This window comes from Ischnura elegans, chromosome 2, assembly GCF_921293095.1.
Source record: "Ischnura elegans chromosome 2, ioIscEleg1.1, whole genome shotgun sequence".
Taxonomy (NCBI): Eukaryota; Metazoa; Arthropoda; class Insecta; order Odonata; family Coenagrionidae; genus Ischnura; species Ischnura elegans.
Window position 1 is genome coordinate 118,579,129 of NC_060247.1, and position 20,046 is coordinate 118,599,174.

Below are 20,046 nucleotides of genomic sequence, written 5' to 3' on the forward strand. Positions count from 1 at the left end.
CGATTGATTATTCGATTTAGATATCCATTCGTAAGGCCTCCCCGCTGAATGGAGTCCAAAGCCATACAGCGAGGCTGAAGCTTTCAAAAGGGAGAGTACAGAACTTATGACATTCTTGTTGCAAGAACTCCGTTTTTTACCTCTAATTATGAATCTATGCTATTTTACTGGTAGTATTTTGAATTAACTAAATCATGGAGGGTAACATGAGACCAAAGCCAGTATTTTTTGCATTATGCTGACGACCAAATAAGAATTTTCAACGAAAAAATACTTCATCCATCGAAAATAGTTTCCTTTAGATAGATAATTTAAATGTTAAGCAAGACCGGGAACAACGAATAAAAATACGTCGGAACATTAATGCACTCAGAGCCTTACAAAAATCAACTAAATTGAAGACCGAAAAAGTTTAAAATAAACATCCAAAAAAGGGCAGAGTAATACACAAATTTCAACACACCATAAGAGCAGTTGCGTAATAAAAGTAGTAATAAGAATTCCACCACAGAGCACATGGTGTCCACTAAAATATTTAGCTCAAATTGCATGACCTTTTCTAACGTTCAAAGCCAATTTCGTAATTTCACACAGTTTGAAGAAAAGTATTTCATGGCATATTCATGTCTACACGAGATAAAAATAATTCCTCAACAGAATTATTATTATTACATTGAAAGGCGTCGGTTGATTAAACCCTAACAGAAATTGCAAGTTAATTTACAGCGTCAAATAATTTTTCAGTAGCTATGCAGCACACTCAATTGACATGAAGGGAATGAATGTTCAAATATCTAGTGGGTATGTATATCCATGAGTATGAAATAGAACGAGAGGTCTTACCTAAAGCGAATGAGAGGGACCAAAATCGATTCGGCGAGGACCTTCGCTCGATGACATGGATATGGTATCGATTTCCATTCTATCACTCCGCAAGAAGAAAACAATTCATCGTTTCTAATGGACCTGGAAATAAAGTCGGGTTCTAATATGGTGTACTCATTGTCGCTATGAAATTAGTTACCACTTCACTCTGTCCATTCCAGCCCTAACAACGGTAACCAACGGTAACGTCACGGCCCAATCAATAATTGACGGATACTTTATTATATATATTAATTTATCATAAACGTTGCTCAGCAACAAAAACCTAAGTTAATCATCACACATGGCATAATTCAAGGCAGTCCAGTCCAAAATTCAACCATAGCATTACTATCAGAAATATTTGTGGCAGAGTCCCGAAGAAGCTAGGACTGGTCAAGCGTGTTGTGGGAAGATTTTCGAATGAAAAAGAAAATGAGAGGTGATACTTCGTCCACTTCGTTCAATACGCAGTGAACATATGTGATCCGGCGCAGAAATACATAGTCAGTTCAGTAAAATATCTCTCTTAATTTTCGTTCCTGTCGGGCTTACTGTGGGGTCTTACTTACTGTGTCTATACTGTGGGGTTCCAATTTCATGTTCTCCATATCGAACTGAAATGCATCTCTTCTCAATTAATCAAGCAATCTAATCATAGCGGGCAAATTCATGCGGTGCGGTTCCCAGCCTAATTCGTGTAAAGTTGTACGACGCTAGATGTTACATAGTTGAATGAAACCCAAACCAAGCCCCTCGCTTAATGTATAATACAGGGACATTTTTCGAATCAAATTAGCAATAAGTTAACCATAGAGAGCACTTAGCGTGAGATTCTAGTAAACACAAGTACATAAGTGGCGGCGTAGAGAGAAAAAAATAGCGCGGAACATGGAGAAATTAGCGCAAAAATTAGTGTTGGGGTACCACGACTTTGACGAGACGGGACAATAGGGAAGATTCCTTCATGGAAAAAAACGATAGGCATTGATTGCGATTCGTAACCAACCATTAGTGTATTCATAATATTGTTAGCAGCATTTGAATTCGCGCTAGTATCACGGCGGAGGGATACGTCGGGCTGACGACGGATGTGGCGGAAGGAGCGCCGCTAGCGTGCGCGAGGGGAAGGAGAACTGACGACGAGCTAAGCCTGTCCGGAGGCGGCATATTGGATGCGAGCCCTGGCCTGAGCACACGCTTGGTCGTGTTGTACTTGTGCTAATAATGTGTAAAGCCGAGAGTTTCGTGTCATTTTTAAAAGATCTAACAATATACAAATTATTTGGTTTAAGAAATACCGGTTTAGACGAATAGCAATGGTCCATTTTAACCGCATTTGAAAAAGGCCATATTGGCGTCCATGCGATGCCACTCCACGTGACGTCACAGGGACCCAGATTCTATACGGGTAGTCGGGAGTTTTACATCGTCTTGTGAGATTACCAATGAATGCATGTGGCACAGAGCTCAGGGAAACATTTCTTAATAATCACCTATTATAATTGCCTATGGTCCGAAAGTTTCCTTCGTTTGATAGGGTATTAATAATCCTTATTTAAGCCAAGCACTACCTGCTGTCAGCCTGCATCATATCAGCGCTCATAGCGTCGCCCCAATGTCACCTCATAGGGCGGCAGCGGGAACCAGAATGACGTCACACGAGCTTTTCCCAGCATTCACACTTAGCCGTTGCGTTTTCGCACGTTTAAAATTGTTCACCTTTCATTAAATCGCAAATATAGATATAGTCATTTAAAAATCTAAAAGCGTGAAATACATATTCCAGGAGTTGTGTTAATTTTTTCCATGCGCCATTTCCCCATGTATTGTCAATGCAAATCGTGAACAATAGAGAAAAACGTATATTGGATGAAAAAAGCATAGACATAATAAGTAATGCAGAAGTTAGCCACGGAAAAGACATCGATGTAGCTAAGAAGCCACTCGATTCGATTTAAATACAGTGTGAGCGGCATATAGAGATTAGTTCTTCTGGAGAATAATAGATGGCGCCCAGTACGCGTAAATTTTTTATAAGCCCTCACAGACAGTGCTCTAATTTTTCCCATACTGTTTTCCCGTATTTTCTCAAGTGCTCCATTCTATTTTTCGCTCATTAGTTCTTCCTGGAAACAGGCCTATAGACTTCATTTATTTTAACGCCGAGGAGAGTATGCAAACGGCTGAACATTCAGTAACGCGGGTTGCGGACACAAGGCGTTGCATTATTCTTCGACAGTATCACTTGGCAATCGAAGGGACACCCATTCGATTGCCAAATGAAACCCCCCTGGACGTTGAATCAAAATCATTCATGATCCCTTTTAAGATTATGAACGCTTTCCAAAACCGAAATGCAGATAATATTTATACACGGATAACAACTCCTATAGTCTTGTACAAATCTCAATAATTCTCATTTTGTAAACATTGCTTTTTGTTGGAAGAAATAAAAACTTAAAATTATACATAATTATGCCTTCCACCACATGAATTTGAAGGAAAATACCGAAATTCCAATCCTCTTTGCAACAGGACAATGTTCAGTGATAACTACTCGTAAAGATTCAAAGTATGAAACTCATAATTAAAAAACAGCAAGAGTAAAATCATCATTATGCTTGCGGCAAAGTAAACAGTCAGGTGATTAATTAGACTGACTAGCTGTCCGATGGGCACGTGTAGTCCGGTCAAAACTTGACGGCCACTGAATGCGCAGAACTCCAGCGAGTGAAGGGAAAGTTGAAATGGGTGGGGATCTGCGGAGGGGAAGCAAAGCGCTTCGCACTGGGTCAAGTCGCAACAAACAAGGGAAAAATTTAACCTGCACAGTGTAGATACTATAAAATACCCCGCAAGCCGCCTAAAAGGCGTGTGGCAGCGGGTGTTAGGACACCAGCCATATACACATAAAAGATGAAGTGCTCTAACGAAGTTGGGACTAGCGTTTATCAAAGTCCTTAATGGTTAGGGGAAAAAACGAATTCCCATATCTATCCGTTCGGCAAAACATCTCTCTTAATTTATCGCTTCTGTCGGACCTGGAAAAATAGTGTGGCTCTAATATTATGTTCTCTGTGTCGCTCTTAAAGATATCAATTCTCAATTGTTCAAGCAATCTAAGCCTAGCGCGCAGCCTCCGAGTCTCTAGCTGCTCCCAGCCTAATTCGCTTAACATCTGAGTGACTTTGTCTGTACGCCCGTAGCGGTTTTTGACGAACTGCGCAGCCTTCATTTGCATTTTGCTGAGTTCGCGAATTAAGTCTTTCTGCATCGGATCCCATACGATCGCTGCATATTCAAGGTGCGGTCGGACGAGAGCGAAATAGCACCTTCCTTTCACTTTCTCATCCGAAAATCTTCCCACATTACGCTTGACGAATCCTAATTTCTTCAGAGCTATGCCGCAAATATTCTTTATGTGTTCCCCACGTGAGTTTCGAGGTTATCGTAACTCCCAGGTATTTCACTTCGTCTGTTGCCTTTATGTTAATACCATCCACTGCATAAACATGGCTAGAATTGGACGAATTCCGCAAGAAATGTAACGCCATGCATTTGCTCAGATTAAGTTCGAGTCCCCACTCTTGGCTCCACAAATGAACGTTGTTTAGGTCAGATGATAGAATTTCATAGTAAGAGTGATCACTATTTTCACGATAGATGACAGCGTCGTCAGCAAATAAGCATATTTTACTGCTAACGCGGGAGCAGAGATCATTAATGTATATAATGAACAAAAGGGGGCCGATTACGCTTCCTTGTGGAACACCTGATGTAACTTTTACTACATCAGAGCTAATTCCGTCGAGAACTACTTTTTGTTTGCCATCTCTGAGAAATAGGTATGACGGAAAATTTAAGAAATCAGATCAGATTGTGATAGAAGCAGGCCACTAGGTAGGAATGTCCGGAACACCAAGTACGAGGTGTGCGTAGAAAATATAGGGGCCTGCATTTTGAAATTTCTCATGATTTTGAAGAATTCGACTGTCGGAATTTTTTTATTATGTTTCATACATGCTCCTGAAATATGATAAAATTTTCAGTTGTATTTATCGTTGCATTTGTCTCTGGAAGCCGCTGAGGTTAGACGTTAGACACCTTGTGCACCACCTGTGACGTTACTTCTTCTATATAGAATAGGTCATGCCCAAAATCGACGTCTCCGCCAGGGACACCCAAGTTTTAAACGGACTTCAAACTGAACCACACGATCATTTTTTCCTTACGAGCGATAGCTACAGCGATGGCTACAATTACGTCGGAAAAATGATCGTTTCACGCAACCATTTTCAATGATGGGAATCCAAGGATGGAAATCCTACCCCTTTTTCCATAACTCGGCGATTGTTTTTTTTCTATTGCTTAAAACCATCATTTGTACCGTATGACAACCAGTCAGAACGTACGGACGCTAACAGCGATTGTAGCGCCACGGAATAACAGTTGTGAATTCGGAAAGTGAAGAAATAAGCGAAATGGTAAATGATGGGTGGAGCGATCACTCTTTTGGTCCGTGGAAATCCATCCCTGAAGCTATCACTCTGAGGAACCGAAAAAAGGATCGTGAGATTCTGGCTCGAGCGTATTTTGCGCGAAGAACATTCAAGCGCCCACGACTTTTGAATCATGATTCACACTGACAGCGATCAGGATGATCACGCTTATTTTCATCTAAAATGTAGAAATAAATAAAAGGTTCGCGAATGGGACTTACGTTTATAACGCTCACAATTGGAGTTCGAAAAAATAGCTCTCGCATTATAGAAAGCTCAATTCGCGTTAGCGTTGATTGGCGGTCGATTTATATTTACTTCCAGAATAATGCAAGACTTCTTCCGATCTGATTTCTCGACTGACCTCCACTGAAACTGAAAGGCGTCAATCGTCTCGGTGAAGGCGAGATACTTGCCCCGTCCTCATCAATCACGCCGCAGAGTGGTCCAGGAATGTGAAAAATTCGGCACGGCAAACAATCGAAATCAAAGGATGAGTATTCATAGATCTTAGAGATCGTTGATTACCAATTTCACGTCGCTACTCTGTAAAAGAATTAGGGATACTAAAAATCTGAACGCGCGTTCGGTTACTCTTCAAATCTTGTGATCTGGAAAGTCTACCCACTAAATAAGATTTGTCAATAAATTATTGCTGTGCCAAAAAATGATGCTTGTTGAGTACAGAGCACGATTTTATGACTTTTCTGTTAAAGAGATACCAGCTATATGCTCCTAAACACTTGGTTCAGAGTTGCTTGTAAAAACTACACGCAAGGTACATAATAATCAGGAGAAATTTTGGACGTTGCCGTCGTTTTTGGAGCATAACTTTCGAATCTGTAAATTTCTACACGTTATCGAACTTGCATTTTAAAAATTAAAATTTTAATAATAACAAAAATTAGATGTTTTGGCTAAGTAAGACGTAGATAAAAACCGTCCGGCACTCTCTCCCAACTTTAGGAGTTGAAGGAATAAAAACTTTGTTTCTTCCACATGGCGATTTATTCTGTCCGATCATGTTTTTCGTGACTGTGCATAGTGGGCTGAAATAAAAAAAAGCTGGCCAAAACCCCAAAAAGGATTTTTTTGGAGCTGGGAAGTTGAAACTTGGCATGTACATTGTCAAATTTGAAATATAAATTGTGCATAACTTTCCCTATTTATTCTTTCCTGAGCCCACAAGTTAACAGTATCTATGAGGTTAAAGTTGAACAAAAGCGAAAAACGACCAACCTCTAAAAATTGCCTACTTTATCCTCTTACAGTGGTTTTATGAATAGCTTTAAATACAAACTGTTAAATCATACAAATGAACACTTTTCTCTCTTCCATTTCGATGCAGCGGCGGTGAAACTCTCCCCTTTACCGCACACCAACACACAGATTTCTTTTTGTTAAGAAGACGAGCGATGGGAAATATTACACGGCCATTATGAGTTTTTCATTCCATACTGCACATTTCGTCTTCGGGCGTTTTCCTGATTTTTGCGGGGTCCCTGAACCATTGTGCACCGCCAGCAATTCCTCCCCCCTTCTCATCCCTTCCACTCCTTTATTTACAACCCCCACGAGCGCCCCCAATACGCGGGGTGCTGAAAGAATCTCTCTCTGGAGTCGATGACGGAAGAAGACGAGAATCGCCACCAATAAACAGCACGTCGAAATGAGCTCAAACAACGCGCCCCAATTCTTCCTTCAACCCCCATCCACCCGCGGTCGGAAACACGAAAACAAACCTTGATCTTTGGTTATTATTCTTTCGGCTATGACGGATTCTATGGTTTCCGCTAACACGACGTTTCAGACTGCTTCAAGTTAAGGCACAATTCGAATTCGATACATTTCAATATCCACTGCTGACGCGTATGCCCATCCTGTTGACGTTAGGTGGATAGATATATAGGTAGAATAGGTATGTTCTCCTAGTACTGCAGGTCCTTCGAACATAAAATGTATAACACAAAATTATATTAGTTTAACTTACATCATCTCTACTTTCATTAAATGAGTGGCCTTAGAAACATATCGATATCAAATTTATTTATTTAAAAAAATTGAAACTAATAGTACAAATACTAGCATTTAAGTATTCCGTAAATTACTGAAATAATACTACACTAACAATTAACACAATGATTAATAACTCATGAACAACTGCAATTACAAAAAATCAACCAATTACTAGGAATTTAAATTGATCGATTAGACCTTGCGCTGTTGCTATAGACAATTACTAACAAGACTTGTAAGACTCTTACGGGTCACCACTATAGTAGGTAACAGGTACAACCGAAAAATTGAGAAATCAGATCAGATTGCGATAGAGGCAAGCCACTTCGTAGGAATTTCCAGAACACCAAGTACGCGGTGCGTTCAGAAAACAAAGGGAACTAAATTTTTCAATTTCTCGTGATTTTGGAGAGTTCGACCGTCGGAATTTTTTTATTATGTTGGCATACATGTCCTTGAAATATGATAAAATTCACAGTTGTATGCATCGTTTAATTTGTCTGTGGAGGCCGTTGAGGTTAGACGTGTTCTTGTGATCTCGGCGATTTTCGGCTAACACTTCATTGCTTGTCCGTGAACTTTTGGTCGTACACCAATCTGAAGTCCCGTTCACAATACTTTATCTTAGGATAACTTGACTGAATACCCCGTCGTGAATGTAAACGCCGGTTTAGAATAAAATTAGCAATATACTTAAATTTAGTACTTAACGGAAAATTAGCTTTACAACTTTGAGCGTGTATGAAACAATCAGTGGAATGGACTGGACGCCATCAGCCATTCTCCCGCAATCTGCCACGCACACTGTACTGTATTTGAGGCGTTTCTTAGCTGGTTCAGTGTCTTTCCAGAGTTTATTTCTCCATTTCTCCACTATAATATCCATGTTATTGTTCATCACAAGATATTTTCTCCCGTAATTCACAGTTTTAATCGAGGGGACTGCATGGAGGATGCCCAATTCCATTCCATGAAAGGCTGACTTCTGTTGCCACTTGCCACTTCGGTCGGGTTTTAATCGGTTTACAAAAATGTCCGCGGCGCGGTGATGAGTGCAATGCAATGCTCAGTGAGAACTATGTGATTCAAAACCATACTGGAAAATTGGCTAGGTGGCAATCCATTGAACTCATTTCCAGATTACTTTGAGCTGGACTTTCCAATGGTTGTGTTGGAAACCTTTTGCTGTAATATATTGTTTTTTGAATATGTTTCAAGCAATAATTGACAACACCCGCGTGGGCTTCTCCACGCCATGTACGAATTTTAAACGAATTAGGCTGTGATCCGCTAGAAACTCGGAGGCCGCGCGCTGGCCTTAGATTGCTTGAGCAATTGAAAATTGATATCTTTCACATCGACACGGAGAAAATCACATTATAACCCCACTTTATTTCCAGGTCTGACGATAAATGCCTCTAATAAATGCTACGCTAATTTCTCATTCCATTTTATACTCTCAAAAAATGCAACACACATTGTGTGTCATGCTATACTTTTATATATTATGAGTCCTTCCTATATTTACGAATTCCGTAGATCGCATGGCAGATAAATTTTCGGTGAAAATAAAATTCTACTGTCGCATCCATACATTATTGGTCATGATTGATTTTGATTTTGGCAGGTCGTCAATACAGTGATAGCCCTCACCGTGACGGAAACTTTCTACTTCCTCGATTAAGGTTCCTCAAAATCATGTCTTCTCGATATTTCAATGTGTGAATCAAATACTTTCTCCTGAAATAATGGGTCTCTTTTAAAGTTCTCCGGGTTAAGTCAGGTGATCATTTCGCAATATTAGAATGGCTTCCTTACGACTGAAATTCACACTTCTTACACCGTTTGTCCCTTCTACGATTTTGGTCGCACAATGGGGGTTATTCTGCGTTTACGAAGGAAAATGACCACCGATTTGGAGAGCTTTTAGATATATAAATGAACTGTTCAAGAAACCATTCAATGTTGGAGGCAACGCCGATGGCACGATGGAACTGAACCGTTCCCATTGCATGGAGTCCTTTAAGTTAGAATGAAGTGGGGGGGGGGTGTTCTCGATACTGTTCGGAATTATTCCCAACGGTTGTCAACCCGAACGTTCGATTCCAATCGTTGGCAATGCGATCGGAATATGTTGTTTTTGAAAATGTTTACTCGGTCAGTTTATAGGCTCACTTCGAGGGCTGACATCGTTTTCGTGCGAATATTTTCAAATCACGAAAAGTTCCGATCGCTTTGTAAGAAATCGGACTCGACTGTTTGGAGTGCTAAACGATCGTAACAATGGGGAACATGCATGAAATTTGTTCATCATAGTAGTAAGTCTCACTGAATAGACAATTTTCTCACGAGCCCCAATGTATAAGCCAAAACTCACATAGTACTCCACAAACGTCATTAAATGCTAATTAAAAGTGCTCGAATATCGCTTGAAGTCACGTGACCCGAAACGCCTTCTGATGTCATCGGACGGTAAACTATTCACTTCGCTGAGAGAGTAGAGCGGTAAAGCCTTGAATGCAAGATATCGAAGTAAAAATAGCAGTTATTTTCGCCAAATTTGCGTTTGAGCCCCTGCATAGACCGATTTTCTATCCGCTTCCTTACTGCCATCAGTAGATACCGTACCGTGACGTCACCCTCCTTTGACGTCGTGTTTTAAAGCTGCCGATGAAGATTTATTTTTAAAGACTAATAACTCAGCTAAAAAAACATTATTCATCAGCCAGATTTTCGGCGAGTACATTCGAGGTAGGGACCTTCTTTTTATAGTACTTTTTAAAAATTCTGCATGTTCCCTATTGCGAGCGGCGTACTTCAGTCTCACGTTTGCAGTCACTTTCTGAAATGTGGCCCAAAGCGATGATTGAAGTAAATCTTTGATAAGTGTTAGGGTACTCCCATAGTGAGAAGGTAGATTTGGAGGTGGAGATACAGGTAGAGATGAAGATTAAGGTGGAGGTAGAGATTGTTTCGCAAAGTAAAGAGGTTTACGCACGCAGCTTTCCCATAGCCTCGACCACGAGCCAGTCTTTCACCATGTGGCATCAAGTATAACGGTTATTTGGTTAGTTGTAGCATTTTTACAACGTTAAGCGATAGTAGTGGTGATGGTGACGCCATGTCGTCAGTATGTAAGTGGTGGCTGATTGGTGCGTAAGGTAATCGCGAATTCAGTGCTCATACAATAAATCAAGTGCGAGAATGTCACCATCTGTATTTACAACTGAAAGAATACCTAGACAGATTTTAGGAATGCATGAGGATGTCACCTGAAACGGTCCTTGAACGCACCAATCACGGAGAAGCCTCCCGATATACCTCGTGACACACCGCACGAAAGACAAACTCGTTTGTCTTTGAAAGCGGTCTCGCGCGGCCTCCTGGTGAACCTTGAGGTAAACCTCTACCTCGACTTGCTCACTATCCTCGCGCCCGTAAAACGCAATGCATTTGTGTTACCTCGAGGTACCGCGACCTCTACCTCTATCTCCACCTCTTACCTCCTCACTATGTGTGATAGAATAATTTTGCATTTACCATTATACCCTAACGTTTTGCTTGCATCTTCACCCGTGACAATTTAGGACGGTGCTGCACCCTGTTCATCTTCCGCGGAGTTAGTTTGCGCCTCGATGCGTGCCCGCACGTTTTCGCCACCTTCCTCAGGTCCCTTCCTCAATCTCTCGTCACTCCGCCCACCCCATCAACATTGGACGCATCCCACGACTCCCTTCCCTCTCCCTTGCGAGTTGATTTACCTCGCTCTCCCGCGCTACGCCTGAAAGCCTGCCGCAGCCTCCTGGCCTCTAGGGGCTTCCAGCCTAATTCGTTCAAAATTTTATGTGACGCTTTCTGTACCTTCGATTCAATTTTTTTTTACGAACCGAGAAGATTTCCATACCAATTTACGGGTATTTATCAAGTTTATTGGTATAATTTTAGTACCTCAAGAATTTAATAAAACTCCATGTAATTAAGTTAACATGTGATAAGAAACGAACTTCAAGTAAAAATTAAAAGATGGTTGATTGAAGAATTGTATTATTCAAAATGAAAAAAAAAATTGTGTTGAGTTGAAACACGGATAAATTTAGAAATATCACCAACGAATACGAAATTTTCCTAAATATTTTATGGTGTATTGGTATTTTATGCCACATCGAATACTGGGTATTTAAATTGTACATTTGATTGCATATCGAAACCTCCACTAGGGCTAATAGATGAGCGGATTTGATTCGGTGGGCGATTGTTGAGCGTTTGCGCAGAGGAAGTATCGATAGAGAGTATTGGAACGGGATCATGCACATATATTATAAAATGGAAAACGTTGCCAAAAAATAATAAATATTTAAACGGTGACACCTTTCGACAAACCCTTAACAAGCTAGCGGTGATCTACAGAGTCCATTTATTTTATGCGCATGGATATTTTGTACTTTTTTGTGCTATTTAAGACATGTTATGGGGATTTTGGCTCACCCACTGCGCCGGACACGACGTCTCGTACAGCTTCCTGAGCTGAAGGCACTGTTCCTTCTCCTCTGGGGCGACATCCAGACAGCTCCAATATTTGTCCCTGGCGTCCCAGCATTTCTTGCGCTCGTCCTTTGTTGGGAAAGACATCGCTCTGCAAAATGAAAGCAAGCGGGAAGTGATTAGACAGCGAAAATATGATTCAATTCTTTCCCGGCGAATTATTTGCGTGAAGACTTCTCGGGATTTCGGAATATCGGTGGCATTTTAGACTTGGACATCCCGATAACTCTGCCGTGGCTGAACCGAGCATCATTAGGGACAACAAGATAAAATGAAATAGCGCCAAGTTAATCTGCCCTTTCAACAACTTCTAGAACAGGCATGCTAAGGAGGCCATTAAGATAAGATGTAATGAATTATTTTAAAAAGAGACGGAGGGTATTAACTTAGTAATGCTTGGAAATACATTCTAATAATAATAAAAATAATACAACTATAGTAATGGAATTATAATAATGGAAATATTATCATAGAACTTGACAAATTATTTAGCATTAGCATGATGACCACCAAAAGAGATCTCTACGAGTCAATATTTACAACACTCAATCGTTCATACGACAACAGAGCAACTGACTCTCGGTGAATACACTTATAAACACCAATATAAATCCTTAACACTTTGCGTGCCATGGACGTAATATTACGTCCTGTTAACCTTTCTGAAGATTGCCATGGACGTAATATTACGTCTTTCTATTAAATTGGCTTTGTATGCGTGAAGCCGTAATATTTCGCCCGTGGTACCTTTCCAGTTTACTGCTTAGTGGTTCTGTTTTTTCAAAAATCAACTGCTCTATGGAAAAAGAGTTCACTTTATGTCTTGAGGACGAAAAGTCCTCTGTAGCTACCGGCATCCTTAACTTAGGCCACTTTGTGTGAAAATTCTTTTGCGGAAAGAACCGTTCGTTGAGGGTGCAGTGACCCTTTTTGTCATCTAGGATTTATAATGCTTTGCTTGGAACAATGCTTTTTTATGATTTCCATGCTTTAAATAGTTCAAATTGAGCGTAATAAAAATTATTATGCATGTTATGGCGGTACATTATATGTTGTAACTTTTTTTATTTAAAAAAACAGTAGGTTTTCATTGTTAAATTATATATTTAAAAATTAGCAATAAATTTTATTCAACTAATTCATAAAGAAGAGAAAAGTCCATTTTTACTGAAATACACATCGATGTAAATATATTTTTGATGCTAATGTTTTAAAAAATGTACGAATTTAGTAAAAATGGCTGGATTTTTTAGTAGGGCTTTAAAATAAGCAGCCGGTACTCAAAGTGTTAAATAACAATAAAACGTAAGTTTACAGAAATATATATTCATGAATGAAAACATATATACCATCACCACATATTTTTTATGTTTTACGTGTCATTAAAAATGGTAAATGCCGACGAATTGTGCATTTCTCATCATTCTCAACGGGAAATTGAAAATAAACTCCACACGTCTCGACGTCTATGCTTCAGCTAAAGATGGGTCGATTCCAAACGTCCATTCTCGATACCACCGATTCACTGCCACGGAATCTAGAATCGATCGCCTGAAATCGATTCTTGATTCTAGGAAGATAAATATTTTGAAAATAGACTATAAGCTTGGGGCATAAATGCCTCCACACACATGAGCCATTGTTGACTATTAAGATAACAATTTATTTCTGAAACATTTAAAGTGTTCATCATTTTATTAAAGCTGAGGATATATATCAATAGTACTAATTCGCTACTTTTTGAACATATTTTTAATAAAATTGTCATTTTATTCCATTAAATTCTTAATTTTATATGACAGCGAAGCTACTGAAAATTCAACATCCCACCAGTTAGTATGAATAAGAATAGATGAAATCGGAATCGATAATCGGGAATCGATTCGAAATAATCGGAAATGGATTTAAAAAAAGTGGAATCGGCTCATCCCTAGCTTCAACACAGTCCGCCATTAATGGAGGACCTCCACGACTCCACTACTTCGCAGTTATTACGAGGAATTCTAGAGGACACTGCCTTTTGCTAGTTTTAAAATTAAAATAAAAGCATATCCTGTCCCTCCACTCGTTCGTATATTTCACAAAGCCGACCCAAGGGACGGACGTCAACTTAAAAAAAAAAACACTATCGTCTCCCGAGAGAGAGAGAATCATGGGCAGTTGGCTTAAATGTACGCCCGGCAGCTTCCGCTCCGCCAGGGATTTCAAACTTCCCCGCGCCAATAAAATCCAGAATCTCGTGGGAGAGAGAGCTTTGGTCGTCAGATGTGACCTTCCCTCCATCTCCATGGAGCCAGCCACTCCGCTGTGCTGACAGGCCACTGGATGAGGAGTCGTGTCGTTCATGAGTGAACCGTTCATCACGCACGATTCATTGCAATGAACCACATGAATTGAATCATGTTATTCTGAACTACGATTGATTACATTTTAATTGATGCTACGAATACATTGAGTGTTATAGTGTAACATGCGCCCGACATTTTTCGCTGTATACGAAGCAAATAATTTAGATACCCTGCCCGGCTCAGAACATTAATTCTCAGAAAATCCTTAGAAAAACGTGGTAGTTTATAAAATTTATTTTTATATTTTAATCTAAAATGTTTATATTGTAATCTAAAAAATACGTTCGTAAGTGGTGCTTCAATTTACTTTTAGGCCGCGCAAACGCCCTCTGCCAGGTGGGTACCCAAACAGCTCACCTAAGACCACCAGAGGCAGCGCGTGGAATGTGCTGAAGAGATTTTGGGCCATTTTGAAGAGGAAGGGGATGATTTTTGGACCATTATCACCCAGCGATTTCCACGTGTTGCTCGCCCTGAAGGAACATCTCGGAGAAATGAAGTTCGCTACGGACGACGAGGTGTAAGAGGAGATCAACGCCCATCATAGCGACACGGAAAGCTGTTATGACGACCGGATTCAAAAGTTCATCGTGCAGATGAGTAAAGTAATTGAGCTCCAGGGCAACTACGTCGAAAAAAATCTGGAGCCATTCCAACGATATATCCAAGAACGTAAATAAATATCATACTCAATTATTTAAAAAAATTGGAGACCTTACTTTTAAGTTTACCCTCGTATATGCAGGAGTGAATTATATATATGTACCATTATTTCGGTTAGGGCAATGGAATCACACGGAAAAGAATTTCGCCCATTGTAATGTCCCAAATGAAAGGATTATTCATCTAAAGAGGTGATAGTTTTGAAAATGAATAATAAATTTGGAATATTAAATATTTGAATAGAAATTTGAAATTAAATATTTTGAAATAATAATAACGAATATATTACTGGCATTTGGAGAATTTCAAGGATCGTATGACACGAAGAAGAGTAAAAAAATAATACCTCAGGCAAATGCTTGCATAAGTATTTCAAGTGAAAAATGTACAGTGTATGCACAACTGTGCAATCAACAATTTGACATTATTATCTCGGAAATACACTTCTAACATTTCAACTGGAAAATTTCGTTGTTTCAGAAATTCTGGTGGTATACCATCGATTTAATCGACAGCACCACGAAGGGCAATCTAGGAGGGATTTACTGTACGTCTTGGTCATTTTTTATCGTGCCATCGTTTGGTGCGCAGTTCTTTTTGATCGCTACAGTTCATTTGGCTCTCAAGTTAGATTTAATATCAACGCAAGGATAACAAACGTACTGGTCTGCAGAGAAAGAAAAGAGGCGAAGACCAACCTGACGCTGGGAAACCATAAACTTGCGGAGGTTAAGGCGTTCTGCTACTTCATAGGGTAGCCTTAGACATCACTTGAGTTTCGTCGAAAGAGATGATGTGGTCTCCTGATTAGTGATGAGCGATATATCGCTAACTGTAATTGAATCACCGTTACTGAAAAGTAGCTATCACTGTCGGTGACTGAATACTCGAAATCACTGTGACTGCGATTCGGTGATGATAGCCATGCTGGTGATAGGCTGCTACCTAGTGATCAGCGACGTATCGCTACCTGTGATTGAAGAGAAGTAGCCGATCACTGCCGCCGGAGACTATATCATCGAATGCTCGAAATCACTGCAACTGTGAATACGATGAAGATAGCTTCGGCTGCTACCAACAGTATAATAAAGGATGTCTTATTGATCTTTTATGATGAATAAGATATTCTTCACGAAATAAACAGCTAACGGATTTAATATAATATGTTAAAAAAATGCCGACGGGATTTTAATCATTGTCCCTTAACAATTAATTTACCGTATCAAATTTGCTTACTTATCGTAATATAAAATCATTTTCCCTCAAAAAAATATTCTGCCTAATTTTTCAATTTTCAATAAGTTTATTCGCTCACTTTGCGGAGAGCTCATTCATAGGAATTGGACAAAGTAGCAGGAATTTAAGAAACATTCTCCTCGGTGATCGCAATCACAGTTAAGAATCACCGTTACTGATGAGTAGCAGTCACAGGTAACGAAGTGATTGGAATATCACAGTTCCGCTCATCACTACTCCTGATAAGCTATGCTCATTAAATTTACACGGTTCATTGTGTTCATTTGGTTCACATGGTTAGTTGTGCTCACCTGTTTATATTTGTTTATATTTTGAAAGATTTGAAAGACCGATTCATCGGCATGAAGCAAATCACACGACTCGGATCATCGAAACGCCCGCCCCTAGTGGGTGGCTAGGTGTGTGCATGTGTTCGAGATGTGGGTGGGGAGGGAGGGAGGGAAGAAAGGGGCGGGAGGAAGGATTTACGACTTGAGTGAGTTCCCAAGGTTTGAGCCGAACGAACGGAATCCAATTAAGTGTATTCTGAGAAAATTCCCCAGAGTGAGGGACACTGATCCAAGCGGAAAAGTCCACTTAACAATTTATGCTCCAACTGGAACAACCTTGCGTAAAGACCCGTTTATACAAAAAATATCAATTAATTTAAAGCCAACGCTCAACGAAAAATTAGCTTCACAGCGTTGGGGCATTTATCGTACTAATTGGGTAAAAAAATAAATGAATGATCACTCCAAAATGAAGACTTAGCTTAGTTACCTATTATCAATGAACAAATATGAGCAAAATTAAGTTATGTCAATTTCTTTGTATTCTCTTCTTAATTTTTAAATTAATTTTGTAAAAAAACTCTTTCGTAAAAATTATTTATGTAACAATAACATATATCATTGTATTTTATTTTGTTCTCTTGTTTTCATTCATAGCCCTGATGATAGTTTTAAATAAACTGAACCGTTGGCTAACAACTTTTTTGCATCATATATGACCTATACTCCAAGAATTATTTAATCATTAATAATATGTGGTCAAGATAAGAGGAAAATGAAGACTTATCAGCATTCTAAAGGCCAATTTATAGAGAAAAAAATTAGCAATAAAGCATCCAGACGGTACATTAAGCTTGATATTGTAGTTCCCGTGCGTCAACGCTGGGCTGTCTAGAAAATAACATACGTTTTGAAATCAAAAATAAAAGTAATAATTTTTTTGTATACATTTTTAAGCCAAACTTTTTTTCTATTTTTACCCATAATCGCCATTTAAATTAAGGCATTTATCATGACGTGGTGCAAGCCCTTCAATACCCTCTCGGTGGAATTCTGCCGCCAGCGAGTTCAACCACTCGTTTAGATACGCCGCCTTGCAGTTCAGCGTCAGTGTCTAATCGTTGCGCAGCGAGCCACTTCTTCATCGATGGGGACGGGTGTTAAGTCCCGGATGTCCCTCAGCGCCGAATCCGGGCTGTGCGGCGGTTTACTGAAGACTTTCCCACCCATAACCGTCTCAGATCTCAGTGGTTCAAATTGCCATGTGTGGACGAGCGCTGTCGTGGATAAACACATTTTTCTTGCTGAGTGTTCCCCGATGCCTTGTTTTTTTGTTGCGCGTGTCAATTTTTGGAGTGATTATTCCTTGACCATACACATAACAAATCTAGCGATTAATTTCAAATGAAATCGAAACTTGAAGCTTTTACGTGGTGGAAGGGCTCCATATTTATAATGAAATACACTTTGTTACTTACACAAAATTCACGGAGTTTCTATTTTATAATTTTATTAAATGGAAACTCTGTGAATTTTGTGGAAGTAACAAAGTGTATTTCATTACTAATAATTTCAAATGGTTTGAAATTTTTCGCATACAAAAAAATTATCACAGCTCGCACTTGGCAACTGGCGGAATTTTCAATTTGAAGCGCTCATTTTAACACCCTACTATATCCTAAGTAGAATAGGTACGATGCGCAAGATACCCCAGCTGGCTGAGTGCGGAGCGTAGGAACACTCTGACGACAAGATAGCGGCGCTAATCCCACCCAGTGCCTAGCCATCGCGATACGTGCGTTACTTTATGGACAACCACAACCTAACCCTCGTAGATAAACTTAGCATGTAACATGATGGAATAGGGTGGTTTCCTATTATTTTTTTATTGCCTAAATCGAAAGATTATTACTCCTGGAGTACGTATTTCACGTTTTTAGATTTTTAAATGACGATATCTATTTTTCGCGATCAAATGAAAAGTGAAAAATTTCAAGCGCGCGAAAACGCGACGCGTAAGTAGGAATGAAGGGAAAAAGTCCGTGCGACGCATTTCTGGTTCCCCCTCCCGCCTGGTAGGTGACCTTGATCGAGTCTCTGACCGCTGATAGGACGCAGGATGCTAACGGGTAGCTGAGTACCTTCCTGTTAGCGCATGGCTTAAAAAAGGTTTATTAATACCTTATCAAGCGAAGAAAACTTTCCGACCTTAGCCAGTTTTAATAGGTGATTATTAAGACATGTTTCCCTGAGCTCTGTGCCTCATGCATGCATTGGTAGCCTCTGACGATGCATAACTCCTATCCTCTCGTGTAGAAACTAGGTCCCTGTGACGTCATGCGGAGTGGAATCGCATGGGCGCCAATCTGGCCTTTTTCAAATGAGGATAGAATTTGACCCTTGCCATTCGTCTAAACCGGTATTTCAAAAACCAAATAATTTGTGTATTATGAATACACTAATGGTGGGTAACGAATCGCCATCAATGCCTTTTGTTTTCTTTGATGAAGGAAACTACCCTATTGGCGTGGGGTTCGGCCGATTTTGAATTGACGGGAAAATTAGCATGAAAGTTTGGAGCGTGAAGGGTCGCATTCAATTTTTTCATGCTCTTTGCATTCACGTTTTGTTAGCACCGACCGTGAACTGAGGATAAAGACACCTCAGTAGGAAAAATGACGAGTATGTAAAGATGGAATAGAGAAGTAACCTCCGGAAAAAAAATCGATACGGGTAAGATACACCTCACCTCAATCTCAATAACTGGTGTGCGGAAGTAATAGTTCTGCAGAATAATAATAGATGGCGTCCAGTCCACGCTAAATTTTATATTTGAACGCCCCGAAGTAATGAAGCTAATTTTATCGTTTATTTATATTTATTAATTTTTTCCACACACCGGTCTTTAGCATCATTATTGTCAAAACTGCAGACATTCGAAAATTTACCGCGTTCCCCGGTTGACTGCTATGTTGATATTAGCATATGAGAGGTAAATAAATTACCCTTTAATCACTGAAGTCATGATGAAATGACCGCGTATTACTTCTTCATAGAAAAATTTTGTCGAGGAATTTGGATTGATGACAGGGAAATGTCAGAGAATTTTAAAGTTTCAATCTGCGGCTGCCCTATACAAGCTCTATTATCTCGCAATGCGAAGGTGTCCAAAATGAGGTTAAACTGTTCTCCATCTTAGGCCATTAAATACCATGTATTATCAACGAACAAACTTTATCGGAATGCCGGTGTAGGATAATGTTATTTATCTTGAAGGCAATCATGAGTGATTTTAATTCTTGACTTGTTATTTTCCCATTCATTGTAAAGCCCCATTTCCGTTGGCGTTGGTGATTACCAACACCAACGACTGAATAGAATTGTGCGACGCCTTATATCCGCAACCCGCGTAACTAACGGTTGAGCAGTTTGCATACTCTCCTCGTCGTTAAATTTCCTATTGTATGCACGGTAATTTTCATCCCGTGTTTTTCCATGACGCACGATTAGGACCGACAAAACAGGGGTAAAAGCGTACAAAAAATGACTACGACACTGCGTCTTTCAAATTTAAACGCTAATTTT

General features: G+C 39.7%; 1 protein-coding gene across 4 annotated transcripts in view; it reads right to left on the minus strand.

The window, feature by feature from the left end:
* LOC124154493 (cytochrome c oxidase assembly factor 6 homolog) overlaps positions 1–20,046 on the minus strand; it is a 127,640-nt gene that overhangs the window by 62,866 nt on the left and 44,728 nt on the right. For all 4 annotated transcript variants that reach the window (XM_046528266.1, XM_046528269.1, XM_046528268.1 and 1 more), the window contains one exon: positions 11,868–12,015. In XM_046528266.1, the coding sequence (XP_046384222.1) occupies positions 11,868–12,015 (148 nt within the window). The remainder of the gene's footprint in view (positions 1–11,867; positions 12,016–20,046) is intronic.